General features: G+C 47.4%; 1 protein-coding gene across 1 annotated transcript in view; it reads right to left on the reverse strand.

Moving 5' to 3' along the window:
* Positions 1 to 10,703: 10,703 nt before the first annotated feature.
* The window catches only part of eme1 (essential meiotic structure-specific endonuclease 1), a 23,211-nt gene continuing 11,613 nt past the window's right edge, over positions 10,704 to 22,301 (reverse strand). The window contains 6 exon segments of the mRNA XM_084323452.1: positions 10,704 to 11,141; positions 13,088 to 13,277; positions 17,380 to 17,495; positions 21,922 to 22,014; positions 22,016 to 22,033; positions 22,035 to 22,074. Coding sequence (XP_084179578.1) covers positions 10,965 to 11,141; positions 13,088 to 13,277; positions 17,380 to 17,495; positions 21,922 to 22,014; positions 22,016 to 22,033; positions 22,035 to 22,074 — 634 coding nt within the window. The 3' untranslated portion in view covers positions 10,704 to 10,964.

Genomic DNA, 22,301 nt, shown 5'->3' on the forward strand with positions numbered 1-22,301 from the left:
CGCGTCCCCCCCCCCCCCCCGGGGGGGTGATTAAGAGGTAGAAGTTTAGAAACCAAATAATTGATCTTACCGCCGCTTCTCTCCGCTACACCCCCTCCCCCTCTATTCTCTCTCCTCCCTGGCTGTATCTGACTGGGTCCTCTCTCTCTCCCTCCTCCTCCCTCCCTCTCCCTCCCCTCTCCCTCTCCCTCTCTCCCTCTCTCTCTCTCTCCCTCTCCTCTCCCTCTCTCTCTCCCTCTCTCTCTCCCTCTCTCCTCTCTCTCCTCTCTCTCTCTCTCTCTCTCTCCTCTCTCTCTCTCTCTCCTTCTCTCTCTCTCTAGGACCCGGGGTGAGACATGTTGCTCATCTCTTAAGCCCATTTAACAGCTCGTTAGCCGCCCCCCCCCCCCCCCCCCCCCCCCCCCCCCCCCCCTCTCCTCCCTCTTCCTCGGTTCCAGGCACTCATCACTTCTTGGTCAGGTTCCATTGTGCTAATGCGGTGGAAATGAGCCGTGGGCATTGCAAAGCAGAGCGAAGCCGCAAAAGAGTCGGCGGTGGCATTTACCACCGCGCCACACACCGTGAAAACACAAATAGGGCCAAGGCCATAACAAGCTTCAACACTGACAGGCAAATCGAGGCTATAGAGACAGCCAGCCAGGACCCAATGACACAGAAACGCACGGGTTGGGCCACGTGTAATTGAATTGAAGCACAGCGATCCGCTGTGCTTCAGATGACGGCTCGTTTGAAACGCGTGAAGAGGTCAGCTGCGACGATGCGATCGCTCTGTGCTTTTATTTTGAAAGCGGCTCGGGTGGCAAAGTCGCCGGGGTTGCGCTGGCTTTACATTTCGATTTTATATTTACATTTTAGTCATTTAGCCGACGCTTTTTTACCCAAAGTGACTTACAAATCCTGTACAAGGGGGGGGCCGATCACGTGATTATTATTTTTTTTATTCAACAACATGACCATGTTCACGTCTTAAACTCATACTGAGGCCTTAGTTTTGGTTTTAAATTGCATATCATCATTCATTTATTTATTGTCACACAGAGCAGAAGAATTTTTCCAAAACAAACGCATTTCCTTTGATTTAATTATACATCAATGATTTATGTCAAGGATGAGGGACATCCACTAGTTGCAGAACTTGCAGTCACCTGATTTTTACAGACGATGGCGCCATTGCTCTCATGAAGCAGCAGGTTGGAGGCGGAGTTTTTAGATTAAACTCCGGTTGCAATGCCTCGCTTGAATGAAGTTAACTTTTCACCTGGATAACGTCAACATTCAGGGTGAATGTAATGTGAGCCACCGGCGCTCGAGCCCCTCGAGGGACTATTGAGGCAACAGTCTCGCTTCGCCAGTTTCTGACAAAAATGCATCAAATCGGTTACTAATGGCAAGGCGCTCGCCACTAACGCAGGAGATGCTGGGTTCGAGCCCAGCTCTCGCCGTTGCTACTGGCTTGGCTGGTCGTTCATACTAACACAATTGGCAGTGTTAGGGGTGGGAAAGCCAGTGGGTGGGGATTGGACGTTGTGGACAGCGACTCCTACAGGTCGGTTGGTGCGCCTGTACAGCAGAAGCAGGAAGTATGGGGGGCAGCGTGAGCCTCCCACGCGTTACTCCTCGCCACTGAGATATCGCACTGTTCAGGTGAAAAGATGCGACAGCTGCCTCCTCGTGTACCAGAGGGGACACGTGATGCAAGGCTTAGTCATCACTGCAGCCGACCAGTGGGAGGCATAGTCTAGCAACGTTCGAGACAGGGGAGGGGAGAATTGAAGGAAGAATTGGCGAGGCAAAATTGGGATGGGAGAAAATTAGAAAAAATCTAAAAATTTAATCGGTTACTAATGTGAAAGATCGGATCGGGTATCGGTAGATACTCAAAATCAAATGATCGGGAGCAAACAAATGTGATCGGGACATCCCTAGTAACGATGCATCGATTAATCGAAATGCATCGATTCTAATGTGACGATTCAACTGCATCGATTTGAATATGTTAGAATCGATTATAATCTAAATTAATCGAGATAAAAAAAAAGTTATGTTTTCTTTTGCGTGTAGTTTTTATTGACCTATAGTCCATTCATGCTGAGTGAATCAGTTCCCCAGCCACATTTGTGTATTCAAAACTTTTGGGGGAATTAACCGATAGAAAATGTATCGAAAATGTATCGAATCGTGGTCAAATGAAGAGATTTCATGATGCATTGAATCGTTGCCTGAATAATCGCAATCGAAATTAATCGTTGTGAGGTCGCATCGTTACACCGCTAGTAGTTCCTTAGTAGCAGAGTGCATACTGGTCAAAGACGAGGTTAGTATTTTATTTTCATATATTGATTGAAGAAGTGTGTTTTTTAGTCGACGGTGGGACATTGGGCGTGTTGTTTACAGTGCTGCTGGGTAACAGCGTGGAGCCCAAACGTTAAGCTAACATTCGAGACCATTAGCACTGCTGCTAGCGGCGCAGTACCATCTCCAACCACCGGTGACTCTACAGCTGGATGACAGATTTCGACCACCGCAGCGCAGCACGGATCTAACGACCCGACTGACTTCTCACCTCCACACTGCGCGGTAAGGACAGCAGACCGCAGCAACAGCAAGTTATATATCGTATAGCATCGCGTCCCGCTCTGAGCCTTACGAGATACTCATATCTCCTGTGATACCTAATGTATCTCCCACGAACAAAAACACATGCACCCCACCTGTATGGGGCCCCGCCCCTTATGGTGGCCACCGCCCATATAACCATGACCCTGGTCATGAAACACCCTTCCTCTATTTTCGTCCCAGCGTGTTGGATGCGTGCACCATACGAGCTAGCGGAATGAAAAGATTAAGGAAGATTAATAATGTTGGAAGCTTACCGGAGGTTGCTGGCCCCTGGCATCTTCGACGCATGTTTTCGGCGACACGACGGGCCTGTGATGTTCCTCGTTTGATGACTGCACATCGAGGTTCAGCTGTACAAGGCTGGCTGTCGGGCCAGCTTGTACTCAGGTAGGCCCTGTGTCTTCAGGCATGGGTATTAGTGTTAGTAATGCTGGTTTGTGTTGTTAACACAACCTTGTTGTGTGTTGGCGCCAGGGGCAAGATGGTTTGGTGAACGTTCTCTGCAGGGAACGGTTTCCAAGCTGTCTTGGGCGTGCTGCTAAAACATCTAAAGCTATGCTAACATGCTATCGCTACTGCCGCATGCTATCACTACTGCTAATTGCTATGCTGTTTTAATGTCTCCGCCGTGAGATGTTGTCACTCTCCCGCCTCTTGCCCGGTTCATCAATGAAGGTCAGTCGGTAGCTGTTGTGGGGTTTTGAGTTCCATTTACCTTTTTCGGGTAAATGGGTTGAAAACGGGGTAGGTCGTGGCTAGGTTCTAGCCAGGTATTACCTTGTGTTCCGGCGGGGTTTGTTGAACGGTGTTCCCATCTGGGTTGGCGTCGGGTAGTGGGGCTATGGGTCCAGCCGACATGGTAAACATGTTGCGTGTCTGTGCACAGGCAATTGTTGTCTTGGGTTCCACATTGCCTGGCGTTAGGCTGCAGTAGTATAAGGGCAGGGCCGCTTGGGAGAAATGTGAGGCCCTGTGCGTTTTTAGACGCGAGGCCCCCCATCTCCTGGGGCGGCCCTGTGTAGGGGGCTATTGTTTCATTTTGTCACTCTGCTATGAGAAGGTCTGTCTTGCTACAGCTTTCTCTCCTCTCAAACCATTCATACTGACGGTCAATCGGTATACTGGGGGAGTAGTGCGGGGGGGGGGCTTTGTTTACCTTTTTTGGTAAATGGGCTAAACTAGGGCTGGTGTTCTGTTGTGAATATTTTGAATGAAGACGGGTCTGGTCCGTCTCCCCTTAAACTTTGTGTGTATGGGTTTGCTCATTCTACAGTTTTTGTGGTTTAGCTCTTTTATTCATTTAACCTTTTCATGGTCCACACCACAGTGGAGGGTGCTGTTTGCAATCACCACTGGTGCTCCATGTTAACGTCAGTCCTTTGTTTTTGATATATTGAAACAATGCCCCGCCCGGCCGACACCATGGGTCGGCCTGGCGAGTGGCTGGTGGGCTGTTAAGGCTTGTACCGCCACGGTATGGAATTGGCAACGATTAGAACTGTGTTCGAATTGGTGTTTTTTCTATTACAGAAATGGTGTCTGGTGGAGGGGCCTTGAGGGCCGGCCGACGTCGACACATCGCGCACGGTGTTGGTAAACCACTCCGTCGAGGATGTTGACGTTATTAGCTTTGACCCAGCCGCAAGCTATAACCGCTCAGGGTTCCCCTCTCCGCAGGGGATTTTGGTCTTCTGCTGGAGCGCGGGCGGTATTGTCCTAGGCCCTACACCGCCTCACACCGCGCAGCCAGAAGAAGAGAGAGCACGGCCTCGTCAGCGGCGATGACGGGGCCCTCGACAGGCGGCCATGTTTCCCCCGCCAGTGGTGCCCTGGTTGGAGAATCGACAGGGTATCGCGAGGCCGACAGTCTTGGCGGCCGAGGGATCGGCCATTTTGGGTGATTTCGGTGTTGGTAAACCACTCCGTCGTCATTTTGCCGCGAGCAGCCCGCTCCCCGTTCAATCCTCTCTCTGGTATCCCCAGAAGCGGGGCTCTGAGCGTTCTCCTTTGGCTGCGGGCCGCGAACCTTCATTGAAGCGTATGCGGCCCCATTCTTCGCTTCTCATGGAGACAGGGGCTGACACCCAGTTGATGGCTGAGCCTGGGTCTGTCCGTGAGAATGTTGTGCTGTCAAGCGGCTCCCACACCTTGAACTGTGTTGGTTGAGCCTGGTGTTACGTCTGTCAACTTAAGTGTTGTCAGCAGGGGGGCTCGAAACCTTTTGAGGCACACAGTGCGGGCTTCCCCGGCCTCGCCTTCGCCAGGCCAGGTATCATGTTGGTGCTCCCACTCCTGGAATATTGGCAAGTGGTCGCAGCTCACATGGTTTGGGGTGGTAGTGATATCACTGCAGGGCTACGGTGTGTAGGAACCCATGGGGGCCTTACACCTTGCATGTCCGGCTGCAGAACGACTCCTTCAGCATGTTCTGGAGGGGTGTTCAGTGGGGGGGCTTTTTTGATCGGAAGCCCCCCGTATCAGACAGGCCCTTTTTCTGTCGGGGTTCCCCCTTGGGTGCGATTGCCTCGTGGGTGGTGTCAGGGTCAGGTGTTCCGACACGGAACGCGCTCCTCGCACGATTCCAGGGTTGTCTTCGCACAGCGGGGGGGACCGGGCCAACTATCTACAGTTCCTGGCGGACCTGCGCCACGTGACGGCGGGTGCGTTGGGAGTGTCGTCACATATGACTACGGCAGTACCATATGTCGAGGTAGATGGAGAGAATGGTGAGGCGGGGACTTGTGTTTACACAACCCCACCCGTTTTCAGGTTTGGTACAGACCCTGTTGTCGGGGTCTCCAGCAGGGACAGCTCTGGTCGACGAGATCCAATCTCTGTGGACGAAGCAAGCCATCGTCGTGGCGTTCTCCTCCCGGTGTTCTCTGCCCGAGAAGTCGGGAGGGAGGGGTGTAAGACCCAGGCTGGACCTGTCCCATGGGAAGGTTCAGCATTTTTTGGATCGTCTCCTACCTGTTGAACACTGTCAGGTGGGGGTCTGGTTCTCCTCCATAGACCTGTAGGATGCGTATGCGCATCCCCGATCTTCCATCCTAGGGCTTACCTACGCTTCCTTTGCAGGGTTAGCGTATGAGTACCAGAGGCTGCCGTTCGGTTTTCTCTGGCTCCCCGCATCTTCACCAAGTGCGTGGAGGCCGCACTGGGGCCTCTGCGTCATCCGGGGTTACGGAGTGTTCTGCCCTGATGACGTTCTGGTCCTTCGCGGTCAAGGTGGATCGTCAGGTCTCGTACCAGGCAGGTCTCTACCAGCCTGGGGTTGCTGTACACTGGATGTAGAGTATTCCTCTTCCCAGTCAACGGTTGGAGGGCTATGGGCATCCATCTCGGAGCGTGTTGTCAACACGCTCGGGAGGTTCCGTCCTAGGACGGTTACGGCGCTGTCTCACGTTGCGTTTTCACCGACGCCTCCCTCGCTGGTGATGCGTCGGGCCAACGCAGTAGGGGGCAGCTGGCAAACCATGCTGCCCGGTCTGCGCTACGTTCAATGTGTTGGTGTTGAAAGCGGTCCTTCTGGTCCACAAATGGTGTTGATCAGGACGGACGATACGACGTCAGTGTCGTGTATCGACAGACAGGGAGGAGTACGCTCCCCCTGTCTGCACCAGGCGGCGGGCGGCTGGCTATGGGCGTCCTCCATCTGCGCGGCCTAAGGGCTCCCCACATCCCCGGCAGGGAGAATGTGGGTGCAGGTGTACTGTCGCGGGGCGGCCCTCATCCTGACGGGTGAGGATTGCGTCTGGACATGGCCAGGCAGGTCTGGGACCGATGCCGTGCCGCCAGGGATTCTTCCCCATACATCTGTTAGGTCAGTTGTTGGGACGGGTACGTTGAGGGGCGCAGGTTCTTGATCCTGATGGTGTTACCATCTGGACTGCACATGCTCCCTCCACTGTCGCGCTTACGCGGGCAGATGACGTATGTTCCAAGTGTGGTGTAAGGCGGGGGGCCTGGACTCAGTCTCCTGCCCCCTGGTTGCTGTCCTTAGTTACCTCCAGTCTCTCCTTGATAGACTGTCGGCTTCGACGGTGAGGGTATATGCAGCAGCTATATCCTCCTATCATGAGGGGTTTGAGGGGATGTCTTGTTCAGCCACCCTCTTGTGAAGCGTTTCCTGCTTGGCGCTCGACGCGTTAAGCCGGTGCAACGCTCCTTGGCTCCGACTTGGGATCTTCAATTGGTCCTCGGTCGGTTGTCCTTGGCCCCGTTTGAGCCGCTCGAGCGGGTGCCGTTGGGACAGCTGTCCTTCAGGACCGCGTTCCTTCTGGCTGTCACTTCCGCTAAACGCGTAGGTGAGCTCTGTGCTCTCTCGGTACATCCAGAGTGCCTGTCTTTTCGGACCGATTGCGGTGTCACTCTGCGACCTAATCCTGCTTTCGTGCCTGAGAATATCCGGAGTTCCTTCCGCTCCCGGGATATTGTGGTTCAGGCGTTTCGTCCTCCTCCTCACACTGGTGAGTTAGATGCGGGCCTTCACCTGTCATGTCCAGTCCGTGCTTGGGGATTTACCTCAGCCGTACTCAGGATTTCAGGGTTACCGACCAGCTTTTTGTCTGTTACGGTGGGGCTCGTGCTGGTAAGGCACTGTCGGAGCAGCGCCTGTCCCATTGGTTGTGCGAGGGTGTTACCCTCTGCTACACGCTGGCTGGGCAGGATCCCCCTGGGGGCGTCAGGGCGCACTCCACTCGTGGGGTGGCTGCCTCTGCCGCTCTCCTGGGTGGGGCCTCGGTGGAGGCCATCTGTGCTGCAGCTTCATGGTCCTCCCCGGGCTCCTTTGTAAGGTTTTTCCTCATGGACATGACCGGGGGTTCTGTCTCCCAGGCGGTTCTGGGGTCTGTGGCCTTTCCTGCTTCCCGTCCTTTGGTCGGGTAGCAGGAGTGTATGGGTATGGGCCGCAGTGTGTTGAGTCACACGTGGTTCCGCCTGTACGGTGTGTTCAAGGGGTTCTGGCTCCCTCTTGTTCGCATTCAGGTGGAGTTGACTGCGCCCCCCCTTCGTTAGGAAGGATGGGGTGACAGGGCTCCCCGCACCCCTTGATGTGGGCTTACGGGTCCTCAGGGGGTACATCTGTCGGGTCTCGCGCCCGCTCTTCCCCATTATCTCGTAAGGCTCAGAGCGGGACGCGATGCTATACGATATATAACGATAGGTTATGTAGATAACCTAGTTATATTAGTATAGGCTAAGCGTCCCGCTCTGCGCGCCCTGAGTTCCCTCTTGAGGGATCTTTTCCTGGGACGGGTTTTGGCGAGGAAGGGTGTTTCATGACCAGGGTCATGGTTATATGGGCGGTGGCCACCATAAGGGGCGGGGCCCCATACAGGTGGGGTGCATGTGTTTTTGTTCGTGGGAGATACATTAGGTATCACAGGAGATATGAGTATCTCGTAAGGCTCAGAGCGGGACGCTTAGCCTATACTAATATAACTAGGTTATCTACATAACCTATCGGTAACGGTACCACTAGGTCAATAGCGTTAATTGTAGGCGATTGGGCTGCTTATAAAAAAAATGAGGTCTGTCAAAATGAATGCTTTAACTTTGGAGATTAATTTAAACTATTTAAAGCATTAAAATAAATTAATCTAGATTAATCCATGGAGTGAAAAATCTTCAATGTTAGCGCCGCGGATATAAGAAAGAGGTCTAGCTGCTGAGTCAATGTTGATGGTTTTGTTGAACATTTGTATTTCACAGGAGAGAAGCTGTATTCAAAGAAAGCTATTAAAATAGTCTATGAATCTAAATATACTTTTTTTGTGTTGATTTTACATTAATTCCATGATTTTACTCAGTAAATATCTGTTACAAGCTTCGGTCTTAAGTAGAAAAATGCAATTTTTTATCTAGATTAATTACAGAAAATTGTGAATTAATTCGTTTTTTTTTTTTATCTATTGACAGCACTAAAAAAAATATATATATATATATCAATGTCGATGGTTAAGAGTTTGTATGTGACCTGTCTGTCTCAGCTAAATCTGTACCTAGTATAACGTTAGTAGTATTTGTTGTGAAATGGTAAATACATTTTATAGAGCAGCTTTTATCCAAAGCGCTTTACAATTTTGTTCCTCACATTCACCCGTTCACTCACCGATGGTGGAGGCGACCATGCCAAGGTGCCAACCTGCTCATTGGGAGCAATTTGTCTTGCTCAAGGACACTTCGACAAGCTGCCCGGGAGGAGCGGGAATCGAACCGGGAACCTTTCCGAGTATTACCAGGTGACCCTGCTTTTACCTCCTGATCCACTGTCGCCCCCCTGGAGTGTGGTGGTCTGACGTGTTTGCATGTGGAGTTGGTCAGTTTTAAAACATTAGGAGGTTAGGGGTGTAAAGGTACACGTATCCGTACCGAACCGCTCAGTACGGCGGTGTACCGAAAGAATACAGCGGTATGTTAACCACTACCAACCGCCCACCGGGGGCTGTTTTTTTCACAATCTAATGTAATAATCTTTTTATTTAACAAATAGATTATTAATTTCAATATAGAATATTCGTCGACAGCCCTACTAAGTACAATTAGTTACTGCACACTACATCACCCCTGAGTGGAACATGGAAAGCCAAACTTTCCCCCCACTGTACCGAAAACCCGTACCGAACCGTGACTTCAAAACCGAGGTACGTACCGAACCGTGGTTTTTGTGTACCGTTACACCCCTATTATTAGGAGGACAATATTTAAATGATCTCAATGTCATGTCCATGTGCCGGCGGTCTCTCTACACGGAGAAGGCTACGTTGTGGGTGAATGTAGGCAGGCAGGTGTGCGTTGTTTGTGCGTGCTGCCTTCCAGGCTAGTGTTGTGTGTGGGCAGCTAACGTTAGGTGTTGGTGTGTTTTGTTTGCAGACAGTAGTTAGCCAGTCTTTTAGCTAGTTTCTCACTCAAAATATATACATTATATATATATATAAAAATGAGGGATGTCCGATATTATCGGCCGATATTGGCATTAAAATGTGATATCGGAAAATATCATTATCGGTTTAAAAAAAAAGTTTTACATTTTTTTCTTTTTTCTTTTTTTAACATTTCTATAACCTTTATTTACCCAGGCAAGCAAGTAAGAACAAATTCAGATTTTTATTTATTGTCAAAAGTATGCATAAAGTTGTGTTAATTCCACAACAAGAGATATGTAATGTTAATTACCTGAAATTATTCAGTTTTTTTAGGGGGGGGGGCCCTGCATATATCGGTATCGGTTGATATCGGTATCGGAAATTAAGAGTTGGACAATATCGGTATATCGGTATCGGTAAAAAAGCCAATATCGAGCATCCCTAATAAAAATGTATATATCGCGATTCACCCAGTGAGTGCATCGTCACACCCCCTACTGTATAGCTACAGCATACAACAGGGATATTGTGATATAACAGCCATCTTTGAATTTAGAAACATAATATTACTTATAAATCTTCATGATTATGCCTACTACTAACTTTCTAACATTGGTAATGGTATTTCCTAAGGTTAATGGTATTTCCTAAGGTTAATGGTAGGGATGTCCGATATTATCGGCCGACCGATATTATCGGCCGATATCGGCAGTAAAATGTGATATCGGAAAATATCGGTATCGGAAAAAAAAAAGAAAAAAAAACAATATTTTTTTTTTTTACATTTATTTAACCTTTATTTACCCAGGCAAGCAAGTAAGAACCAATTCTTATTTTATTTATTGTCAAAAGTATGCATGTTGGTTTAATTCAACAACAAGAGATATGTAATGTTAATTTTTACTTTTTTAATTATCATATTTTGCACAGATAATGCTTACATTTAGAAAGCCTTTTGAATGCATCCAGTGAAATTATTAATTACCTGAAATTATTCAGTTTTTTTGGGGGGAAACCCTGCATATATCGGTATCGGTTGATATCGGTATCGGTATCGGTATCGAAATTAAGAGTTGGACAATATCGGAATATCGGTATCGGTAAAAAAGCCAATATCGAGCATCCCTAGTTAATGGTATTTCCTAAGGTTAATAACATAACCGAGAAGCAACCCCCCCCCCCCCTAAAAAAAAAGTAATACTTTTTATAAAAGTCTTTAATAAAAAATATCTGTAGGCTATATTACAAAGAAATATTGACACCACAGCAACCAGGTGGCATGACATTAAAGGCTGCCAAGAGAAACCGTCTCGGCGCACTCAGCTGTGACGAATGACGATTCATGAAATGAAATCGAACGGACGCCGCTCTGCGGGTCAAAGTACGAAACAAACGACGTCCTCGGAGTCGAGGGCCCGCCCGGGGTCATCAGACGAGGTCACGCAGTGGAGTCGAGGGCCCGCTCGGGGTCAGACGAGGTCACGCAGTGGAGTCGAGGGCCCGCTCGGGGTCAGACGAGGTCATCGCCAGGCAGAGGCGCTTGGAGAGCTCCGGGCCAACCCGGCGCGTGGTGGACGTCACGCCCTCGCCCCGGCGAATCAGGAGATCCGACAGCAAGGAGATCCTCTCGGAGTCCGTCTTGCACCGTCGGTAAGCCTGCGGACAAACGCAACAACGAGAGGAGGTGAACGGTTAGACGAGACTCGTCGTCGAAACCGGAAGTCCTGGCCTGGGACTCCGGAGGTGGTGGCTCCCAGATTCACACTGTACGTCGATCTGTTGTTTACACATGATAAAAGGGGCGGGGTTAACCAGGTGAGAGGGAGGATAGGAGGACGAGACATGGGGGGCCGGCAGCGTGTATGCTTTTACCAACCCGGTTGTGTTTCCGGGTTCCCGTGATTGGCCACTGACGCACACGCGTACGCCCCCCTCGCTATGAGTGACGCCCCTCGCTATGAGTGAACAGCGGAACGACTGCCGTCTTGTTGACAGAGCTCTCATATTTGCGAATGCATAAACTATATCTTAAATTATGGCTATGTGTCTAATATGGCCGTCGCTTATCAATGACTTGTTTGCAGTCAACATTGTCAAAACGGATTGTTTTTTTTAATCGGTTCATTTTTACGGATTGTTTTTTATGAATCACAGGACAATAACAGAAATAATAATAACAATAATGACAGTCCAGTAATTAAATCAGAATGAAAGTAGACTAAATGACATAAAAATAATAAATACAATACATGGGCTCGCGCTCGCTCTCCCCCCCCCCAACCCCATGTCAGAGACGAAGCCTCTCGACGTCTCCTTGTCATAAAAGAATTTGTGAAACCTGTGGTGCTCAAGTGGAACATCTAATGGGACCATAGTCATCGAAGATATCCCCCCCAATGTGTGTATGTCTTTCAAATGATAAATGATTAAATGATACACACTGAAATCTACGCTCTCTCATCCTGCTTTCCGCAACTCCTATACTTCCTGAGTATCTTACCCAACACGGCTTAATGGTTGTTGACTGCAAACAAGTCATTGATAAGCGACGGCCATATTAGACACACAGCCATAATTTAAGATATAGTTTATGCATTCGCAAATATGAGAGCTCGGTCAACAAGACGGCAGGCAGTCGTTCCGCTGTTCACTCATAGCGAGGGGCGTCACTCATAGCGAGGGGGGGCGTACGCGTGTGCGTCAGTGGCCAATCACGGGAACCCGGAAACACAACTGGGTTGGTAAAAGCATACACGCGGGCCGGCAGGGGGGGAGACACAAAGGGTGGGACCGGAAGGGAGATGGTAAAGGTAGACAGGATGTCGCTTTGGGAGAGTGTATTGGGGCCGGGGGGGGGGGGGACAGATTCCACTACAGAACCATTCAGCTCAATACACACAATTGTTAAGGGGATGCAGACCAGAGAAAGACTTTCGTCTTGTTTACATCAGGGTCCCCCATTTTCAATTCATCATAACATATATGACATACATGACATACAGATAGACAGTACTGCTACATCTATACATTTATGACATACCAGATTTACAAATACAGTACTATTTGTGATACAAAAAGAGTAAAAAAAAAAAAAAAAGTATATAAATTTGACGAAGAAACTGTACATTGGAGAACTTTGGTGGAGTGGGGGGGTGGGGGGGGGGGGTGGAGGCAGACAGTATACCTTGATGAGCAGCTGGGGGAGGGGGGTAGGCAGACAGTATACCTTGATGAGCAGCTGGGGGGGAGGGGTAGGCAGACAGTATACCTTGATGAGCAGCTGGGGGAGGGGGGGTAGGCAGACAGTATACCTTGATGAGCAGCTGGGGGAGGGGGGTAGGCAGACAGTATACCTTGATGAGCAGCTGGGGGAGGGGTAGGCAGACAGTATACCTTGATGAGCAGCTGGGGGGGGGGGTGGAGGCAGACAGTATACCTTGATGAGCAGCTGGGGGGAGGGGTAGGCAGACAGTATACCTTGATGAGCAGCTGGGGGGGGGGGTGGAGGCAGACAGTATACCTTGATGAGCAGCTGGGGGGAGGGGTAGGCAGACAGTATACCTTGATGAGCAGCTGGGGGGAGGGGTAGGCAGACAGTATACCTTGACGAGCAGCTGGGGGGAGGGGTAGGCAGACAGTATGGCTGAAGCCATGTCGGGGCTGACCCTGTTGAGCTGCTGGACCTGCCTCTTCCAGACCTGCAGCAGCCCCTTGCCGGCCCGGTCCACCCGCTGGCCGCCGGCCCAGTCGCTCTCCAGGTGGAAAGAGAAGCCCGTCGTCTCCCTCTCTCGCCTGAGAAACACGAACAAAATGGAGAAAGGACACAATTGTTTTTTTTTAATCTTACCTGGTTTTATATTTTATCTTACTACTACTACTTATTGTTACCATTCTTGTATTCACTTTTGTTTCTTAATTGTGCACTGTTGTTGAGTCTGAGCTCGAAACACAACAATTTCATTACCTGCAATGCCCCTGTGTTGTTGTGTTTTTGACACATAAAGAACTTGAAGTGTCATTGATGCGAAGAAAAGGTGTCATGTATGTGATCCGCCACTAGGGGCAGAGTGAATAGAGCACTATGTAGTAGTGTTTATAGCACTTGTTGCACAAAGAAAATGTACAGATTCCAGTTGTGTGTGTGTGTGTGTGTGTGTGTGTGTGTGTGTGTGTGTGTGTGTGTAGGGAGTAGGGGTGGGACGATACATCGATCCAGATCGATATATCGATCTATTATCAATGATCCAATAGGATCGATGCAACGTAAAAAGATCGATTCATATTGCGATACTCTTATTTTGAAAATCCCGTGGAGTCGTATCCGCTCGGTTCCACAGCACACAGCAGTAGCGTCTGAAAACCAGAGACAAAAATGCTCTGAGTTTCGTAAAAGTCAGTCAAAGCTTACTAAAAGCACGAGCAGTGAACTCCAAGCCCACGTGACTGAACTCAAACTAGAAAGAAACAGACTAAGAAACGACGTAAACTCCATGATCAAAACTGCAAAAAAGAATTTCATCAATGACAAAACTGAGGAAAACAAAACAAACCACGTGAACTTTGGAAATTACTCAATAATCAACTAGGATGCAGTAAAAAACTTAAAACCAGATTCTCAAACATAAACATAAAAACGGACAACACGCTCATCACAGACAAGCTGGATGTAGCCAATTACTTAAACATTTTCTTCACAAACATAGCCACAACACTGGTAAACAAACTACCCTCCCACTCAGGGCTTTATGGGGTAGAACACATAGTAGCTTACTACAAAAACCTAGGGGTCCGCAAGGACGACTTCAAGCTGGAAATGGTAACAACAGATGAGGTACTCAATAAACTGAGCGCCCTCCAACCTAACAAGGCCACTGGCCATGACAACATCCCCTCCAAATTCCTCAGAGACTCAGCAGCCGCCATCACACCAATCATCACACACATAATAAACCTCTCCATAAAACAGGGACACGTCCCCAAGGACTTCAAAATTGCGAGGGTGACCCCTCTGCACAAAAAGGGCAGCAAACTAGACCCAGGCAACTACCGCCCTGTTTCTATTCTCACCTCCATCTCGAAAGTCATGGAAAAAATAGTCTACGAACAGGTCGAAAAGTACCTAGCGGAAAAAAATCTAATCTACGAATTCCAATCTGGCTTCAGAACATCCCACTCCACTGACACATGCCTTCTCTATTTGAATGACCACATCAAACAAGAGGTGGACGCAGGCAAATACTGCGGCATGGTCATGCTGGACCTACAAAAGGCCTTTGACACGGTCAATCACTCCATTCTGATTGACAAGCTAAAAGCAATTGGTTTTGATAGTCTATCAGTGAGCTGGATGCAATCCTACCTTGAAGGGAGGGAACAGATGGTGGAGGTAAACGGTACCCTATCCCCCCCCCCTCACAGTGAGCTGTGGTGTTCCACAAGGAAGCATACTAGGACCGCTACTGTTCCTAATTTATGCAAATGACATGTCGTCAGCTTGTGACTGCAACTTGTTCCTGTTTGCGGACGACTCAGCCCTGCTGGTCTCTGACAAGAACAAGTTACAGGTTGAAAAAACCCTCAGCTCGGAACTAGGCAGAATCTGCATATGGCTCGCTGATAACAAACTATCATTACACATGGGCAAAACAGAGTCCATTCTCTTCGGTTCAAATAACAAACTCAGCAAGACCGACGGCTTCTCAGTTACAGTGGGTGACAATATTGTCACAAGGAAAGATGAAATTACCTACCTGGGTTCCATCCTAGAGGCTAATCTCTCCTGTGACAAAATGGCATCCAATGTAATAAAAAAAGTCAACCAACGAACTCGATTCTTGTACCGGATCTCCTCTCTGGTAAACAAGAACACCCTGAAGACTCTGGCAGGAGCACTCATTCAGGGGTACTACGACTATGCTTGCACCTCATGGTACCAAAGCACCTCAAAGGCGCTAAAAACAAAATTACAAACATCTCAAAACAAACTGGTCAGACTACTGCTTGACCTTACTCCTAGAACCCACCTCACCCCTGTCCACTTTGACAACCTAGGATGGCTTAGAGTAGACGACAGAGTACAACAACTTGCAATGGGCCTGGTCTACAAGATACACTACACGACCAAGGTACCCATGTACATGTCAAAATACTTCCCAAAGGTCAGTGAATACCACGATCACAACACCAGAGGGAGCTCCACAAATCATGTTAAACCCAGATTCGGCTCAAATAAGGGACTAAACACGTTTCGCAATTATGCCACATCAATGTGGAACGCCCTACCCAAAGCTGTAAAGGAATGTGGATCACTACCCACTTTCAAAACCTCTCTCAAGGGACACCTACGGGAGACTGCAATTCAACACTGGCCCCTGTAAATATCCTAACCCAACCCCCTCCAATGTACAGTCATTTACCTAGTATGGTTTTGTCAATAGTTCAATGTACAATTGTGTTTGTTTGTACAGTGTCTCCTCCCCCCCCCCCCCTCAATGTACAGTGTTACTTGTTTATACAGTGTGCCCCCCGGCCCCCCCCCCCCCCCCCCCCCGCCCCAACCACCTCCAATGTAAATTACCCAGTATGGTTGTCAATATCCCAATGTACCCAACCCCCCCCACCCAACCTCCTCCAATGTACAGTTTTCTACGTCAAATGTATATACTCCCTTTTCTTGACTCCTTCTGTATCACAAACAGTACTGTATTTGCAAATCTGGTATGTCATAAATGTATAGATGTAGCAGTACTGACTATCTGTATGTCATGTATGTCATATATGTCTATATGAATTGAAAATGGGGGACCCTGATGGAAACAAGACAAACGTCTTTCTCAGGTCTGCATCCCCTTAACAATTGTATGTATTGAGCCGTACTGTATTGTACCCATTCTGCAATCTGTTAAATAAAGTTTTCATTCATTCATTCATTCAACACGGACATTGCAACATAGCAAGGCTAGTGTGCCTATTTTGCGACCCAAAACAAATCCCTGCTGTTTTACTCCGTTTCTGTGTTTGCGTTTGGAAAGATCAGATGAAGTATAGTATATTTATAGTAAATGTACTGAGGATGGACAGATAATGTTGATACAATACATAATAAATGTATTCATGATCATCATGCAACATAAACCAATTGCAGGAACGGTTTGGGAGAGGGAAGGGGTTTTAGGTTGCGTGTTGTGAGTTCCAAAAAAATGTACTTAAAGTTTAAAGCTCAATATATCAAAACGTGGCACTTTACAGTGAACAGGAGGCCTATTTGTATTAAAAACAATAGATTGTTTTTCCTTGAAAAGTCTGGAAGAGGTCAAAAATAAAAACGTCAAATGATATTTCCGTTGCCTTTTTTGAGTTGATCTAAATGTTACCGATTGTGTTTAAATGGGCATATGATATCGTCTCATATCGATCGCAGGCACCTGAATCGAATCGTATCGTATCGTGGCACACTTTGTGATATCGGCAAATATCGTATCGTTGTCCAAAGAATCGATATCGTATCGTATCGTGATGAAACTGGTGATTCCCACCCCTAGTAGGGAGGGGAGGGTTGAATGAATGCAAAATCATTTGGAGATGGATCACCTATAGAAACTCTATTCCAAGCCCTCTATTGAAAGAAACCTCTTAACCCTTTCAATGCCACACGACAGAAGGTTAACCCTTTTACTATCACACAACCAACAACGGCGACGCTCCATCATTAGCTCCACATCCGCGCGGAGCTAATGATGCTAATGATGGAGCATCGCCGTCGGTTGTGTGTAATAGTAAAGGGCTAACCTTCTGTATTGTCACAGTGAAAGAAAGGGTTAACCGGCTGTCGTCGTGTGGCAGTGAAAGGGTTAATTAATAAGTCAAACGTGTTAAAAGATAAAAAAGAGCTCACTTAAACGGGGCCTCTGCGACTGCTTTGGTCGTCATGGCGATGTGGTGGGAGAAGTCCTTCCAGGTGGACAGGAAGTGGACCGCCACGCCGCTGCGGAGCTGCAGACTCACCACGGCCTGGGGGGGGGGGGGGGGGGGGGGGGGGGGGGGGGGCAAGAGACGTGTCACTGAGGAACTGATGCGTTATATAAAACATAAAAGTAGTGCAGTCAGGCGATTAAAAAAAAATTATCTAATTAATTACATTACATCATTTCACAATTTTACAATTACAATGCTATGACGTTATTATAACCCGACGCCGACAAATCTCTGATTATTAACAAGTGGTGGTAAATATGATGACAAGAGAATTATTGTATTGGAGAGACTGGATTAATTGATACCCAACTTCTCTTCTTCGGTGGTTTCTCAACTATATAGACCCACTACTGCACTTCTTCCGCGTTACATTGGGGAGCTCATGGGCGAGGAGAGCGTGGGGGGGGGGGGGAATGAATGAATGTGGATGACAGCCTTGACATTAAGTGGTTGTAGCTATGGCTGTGGGGGGGGGGGGGGGGGGGAGACATGATCCAATAGACTTTTGTATACGCCCGAGTCTCCTGAACACGGAGAGACCAGTCGCACTTTCTCGGCCGAGCTATAGATTTCAGAATACCGCAGCGAGTAAAAAAAAGCGATCCCGCGACTCTGGTATCAACAAGAACCTCCAACAAAAGAAAAATGGTCGGCCATTATAGGTGTGAAATATACACAATGGAAAGACTTACTTTTATTCTCAGATTACAGGAAGAGAAAGGTTTGAAGTACTGGAAAAAATGGGACTTTTATATGTTAATTACGACAACCAGTGGATGATAGTTGTAAAGAATATTCACCATATATATATATATATATATATATATATATATATATATATATATATATATATAATATATATATATATATATATATATATATATAGGGAAAGTAAGAATTGAGAACTCGGCATGTGAAAAGTACATTTTTGTAAAGTGACACTAATAATGCAGCCCGGGATTGTGTTTTTGTTACGTCTTGTTGTTTGTGATTGTTTGCTTATTGTGAAAAACAATAAAAAGAAAGATATAAAAAAAAGATTTCAGAATACCGGAAGTGTTGCAGTGGTCTATAGAGATTGGAATAAGAGTAAATTCCCCTAATCGAATATGGCTCAAGATTACCATATAATTCTATGGTGAATTCTCAACGAGGAGTTTCCTCCTTTTCAATTCATACAAGCAGCGCGGGTGGAGCAGCGTGCTGCCTAGTACGAATACATCCTTCCTGCAGGAACTCTAGAAGAAGGAAGATCAAGGTGAAGATGATGTCGTTGCCATGGGCAACCGGAACCAGGGCTATAAGAGTGTGTCTTGTATCAGCGATGAGAGGCTGCAGGCAGCACACGTGCACTGCACTCCCCTTCTCAGTGGCTGTGTCTCATCGTACGGCTGACTCTCTGCGATGAAGCTGCCTCATCCTGGCTTTTCTTTCTATCACATTAGTCATTCGAGCACAGAGACACGTCGGCATTGTGTTTTATCTTCCGTCGAGCGTCATCATTAGCAGCACACCGTTGTGTACAGTACACGTCTGTGTGGCTGACTGGAGGGGTGGAGTCTGCACACCATTTATTAGCCCCCGTAGGGGGGGGTCACCACGGCCACACGGCGCACGCTAAAGGCTGTCCCCCGAAGCCTGCTTTTGGGATTCGAACTTCGTCGGGGTTTTGCGAACGGACGTTCGAACCTTCGTTTTTTTATTAAAACATTTAAATTAAAAAAAGATTTTTTTTTTTTAAATATACTCAAACTAAATCCTCAATTTGAATAAAGTGATTAATCTGATTAAATGAGTATTTTTTCTTTTTTCATTAAATCAACTTTCCAGACCCAGCCCAGGGAGAAGCCCCAGCCCAACTAAATAAATTAAATCAACTTTCTCTAATGAATATAACTCATCAGTTTATTTTAATACTATAATATTAGTGTAGCCTAATCTGTATCGGCAACTGTGAAGAAAAACCCCATTGGTTTAAACAGAATGAATAGAAAAAAATATTTACAAAAAGAATAATACAAATAAAACAAATAAAAAATTTGAATGTTGATTTAGAATTCGAATGCCAACGTAACGAACGAAGGTTCGAACGTTACACACAGACCTCCATAGTGCTGAGTAAGGCTGGATTAACCTACTTACTCCTGGTAGTAATATGCCTCCATAGTGATGAGTAAGGCTGGATTAACCTACTTACTCCTGGTAGTAATATACCTCCATAGTGCTGAGTAAGGCTGGATTAACCTACTTACTCCTGGTAGTAATATACCTCCATAGTGCTGAGTAAGGCTGGATTAACCTACTTACTCCTGGTAGTAATATACCTCCATAGTGATGAGTAAGGCTGGATTAACCTACTTACTCCTGGTAGTAATATGCCTCCATAGTGATGAGTAAGGCTGGATTAACCTACTTACTCCTGGTAGTAATATGCCTCCATAGTGATGAGTAAGGCTGGATTAACCTACTTACTCCTGGTAGTAATATACCTCCATAGTGCTGAGTAAGGCTGGATTAACCTACTTACTCCTGGTAGTAATATACCTCCATAGTGCCGAGTAAAACTGGATTAACCTACTTACTCCTGGTAGTAATATGCCTCCATAGTGCTGAGTAAGGCTGGATTAACCTACTTACTCCTGGTAGTAATATACCTCCATAGTGCTGAGTAAGGCTGGATTAACCTACTTACTCCTGGTAGTAATATACCTCCATAGTGCTGAGTAAAGCTGGATTAACCTATTTACGACAAGTCAGCAGGAAGGGTACAACTCTATCCGCTGAGTAACAATGTTCATCAAAGTGTTCAGACTTGAGTGCTACAGTGTCAAGTGTATGTTAGTATATTAGGAAGAGTGCATGACAGTAAGGAGGTTATTATAAAAAAATATATATATATATATATATATATATTGATTGAAGAAGTGTGTCTTTAGTCGACAGCGAAATATTGGTCGGGTTTTCGGCTGTCCTAACTGTGGTGGGAATTGGGAAGTTCGTTCCACCATTGTGGTGGGGCAAGGACAGAGAATAGTAAGGGTGGGGGAAAATATCGATACGTAGTAGTATCGCGATACTGTATCGATACAGGGACGCCAAGTATCGATATTTAATTATTTATAAAAAGAAATAAAAAATGTGTTTTGTTTTTGTTTACCGGTATATATATTTTTTTGTATAAGGAAGTTGCATTGTTCATTTCAATACCTGTAATAGTACAGTAGTCCACACACACGCACACATGTGCATCCAGTTAAGTTGGAATATGACTGTAATACAAACAGTTCAGTTTGTCAGCTACATGCAACACAGATTACAGTGTTGACATCTGTCTGCTTGTGAAAATACCATGTTCTGCAATAAAAATGATTGAAGTGAGATGAACAGACTGAACTGTATTTTATTAGATAAAACATGTTGACAAAGTTTTACTTTACAGTTGAAAAAGGTAACAAATCGCAATGTATCGCAATATTAATATCGCAATACTCAGCATATCGCAATATATTTAGTATCACAATACTATCGTATCGTGACTCAAGTATCGTGATAGTATCGTATCGTGAGGCCTCTGGTGATTCCCCACCCCTAGAGCAGCGGTTCCCAAACGTTTTTGGCCGTGCACCCCCTGTCACCTCCCACCTAGCTGACGCACCCCCTGTCACCTCCCACCTAGCTGACACACCCCCTGTCACCTCCCACCTAGCTGACACACCCCCTGTCACCTCCCGACCTAGCTGACACACCCCCTGTCACCTCCCACCTAGCTGACACACCCCCTGTCACCTCCCGACCTAGCTGACACACCCCCTGTCACCTCCCACCTAGCTGACACACCCCCTGTCACCTCCCGACCTAGCTGACACACCCCCTGTCACCTCCCACCTAGCTGACACACCCCCTGTCACCTCCCGACCTAGCTGACACACCCCCTGTCACCTCCCACCTAGCTGACACACCCCCTGTCACCTCCCACCTAGCTGACACACCCCCTGTCACCTCCCGACCTAGCTGACACACCCCCTGTCACCTCCCACCTAGCTGACACACCCCCTGTCACCTCCCGACCTAGCTGACGCACCCCCCAATGGGTTTCTGTTAGATTTTTTTTTAATTTTATCTCTTCTCACGGCGACTATGGATAGGGAATTTCTTTATTTAATTAAAATGTTCACGACAACATGATGCATGTACTCTGCCAGCATGTTTAATATCCATAATACTAAAGGTTTGACTAAGATTTTTATGAAATTCTATTGTAAAAAAAAAAAAAAAAAAAAAAAAAAATGTTATTTACCACCATTAGCCTTTTCATGTCACGCACCACCTAGAGGGCGCTCGCGCACCCACAGTTTGGGAACCACTGCCCTAGAGAATAGGCGGCTGCCCTTGTCGTTGCATTATGAAGCGTCTCACCGGCTCTGACCCGGTCTGACCCGGTCCTCCCTGCCAGACGACCTACCTCCTCCACGTCGACCCGGGTCACGTCGGGCAGCTCGTCTGACGCCGCGGCTTTCTTCCTCCTCTTCTTGACCGCCCCCCCCGCTGCCCGAGCCCTGCTCCTCTCCCAGGACCCGCCTCTCGGTACTCCTGCTGCTTCTGGGACTTGTGGGATCTGGGGGGGGGGGACGACACGCTCTCCCGTTATTTCTATTATTCATTCTGTTTTAGAGGGAACACCAGAGCAGTCCCCCCCCCCCCCCCCCCCCCCCCCCCCCCGCTGGGTGACATGTTTTTACACACAGCCTAACCGTTTTCACATTAGATGTTTCCCATCTACCTTCCTCACACGAGAACACTAGGCCTAAAAGAAGAAAAAAAAATTTGGTTCCGGTTGCCGAC

Source organism: Notolepis coatsorum, assembly GCF_963971535.1.
Source record: "Notolepis coatsorum genome assembly, chromosome: 10".
Taxonomy (NCBI): Eukaryota; Metazoa; Chordata; class Actinopteri; order Aulopiformes; family Paralepididae; genus Notolepis; species Notolepis coatsorum.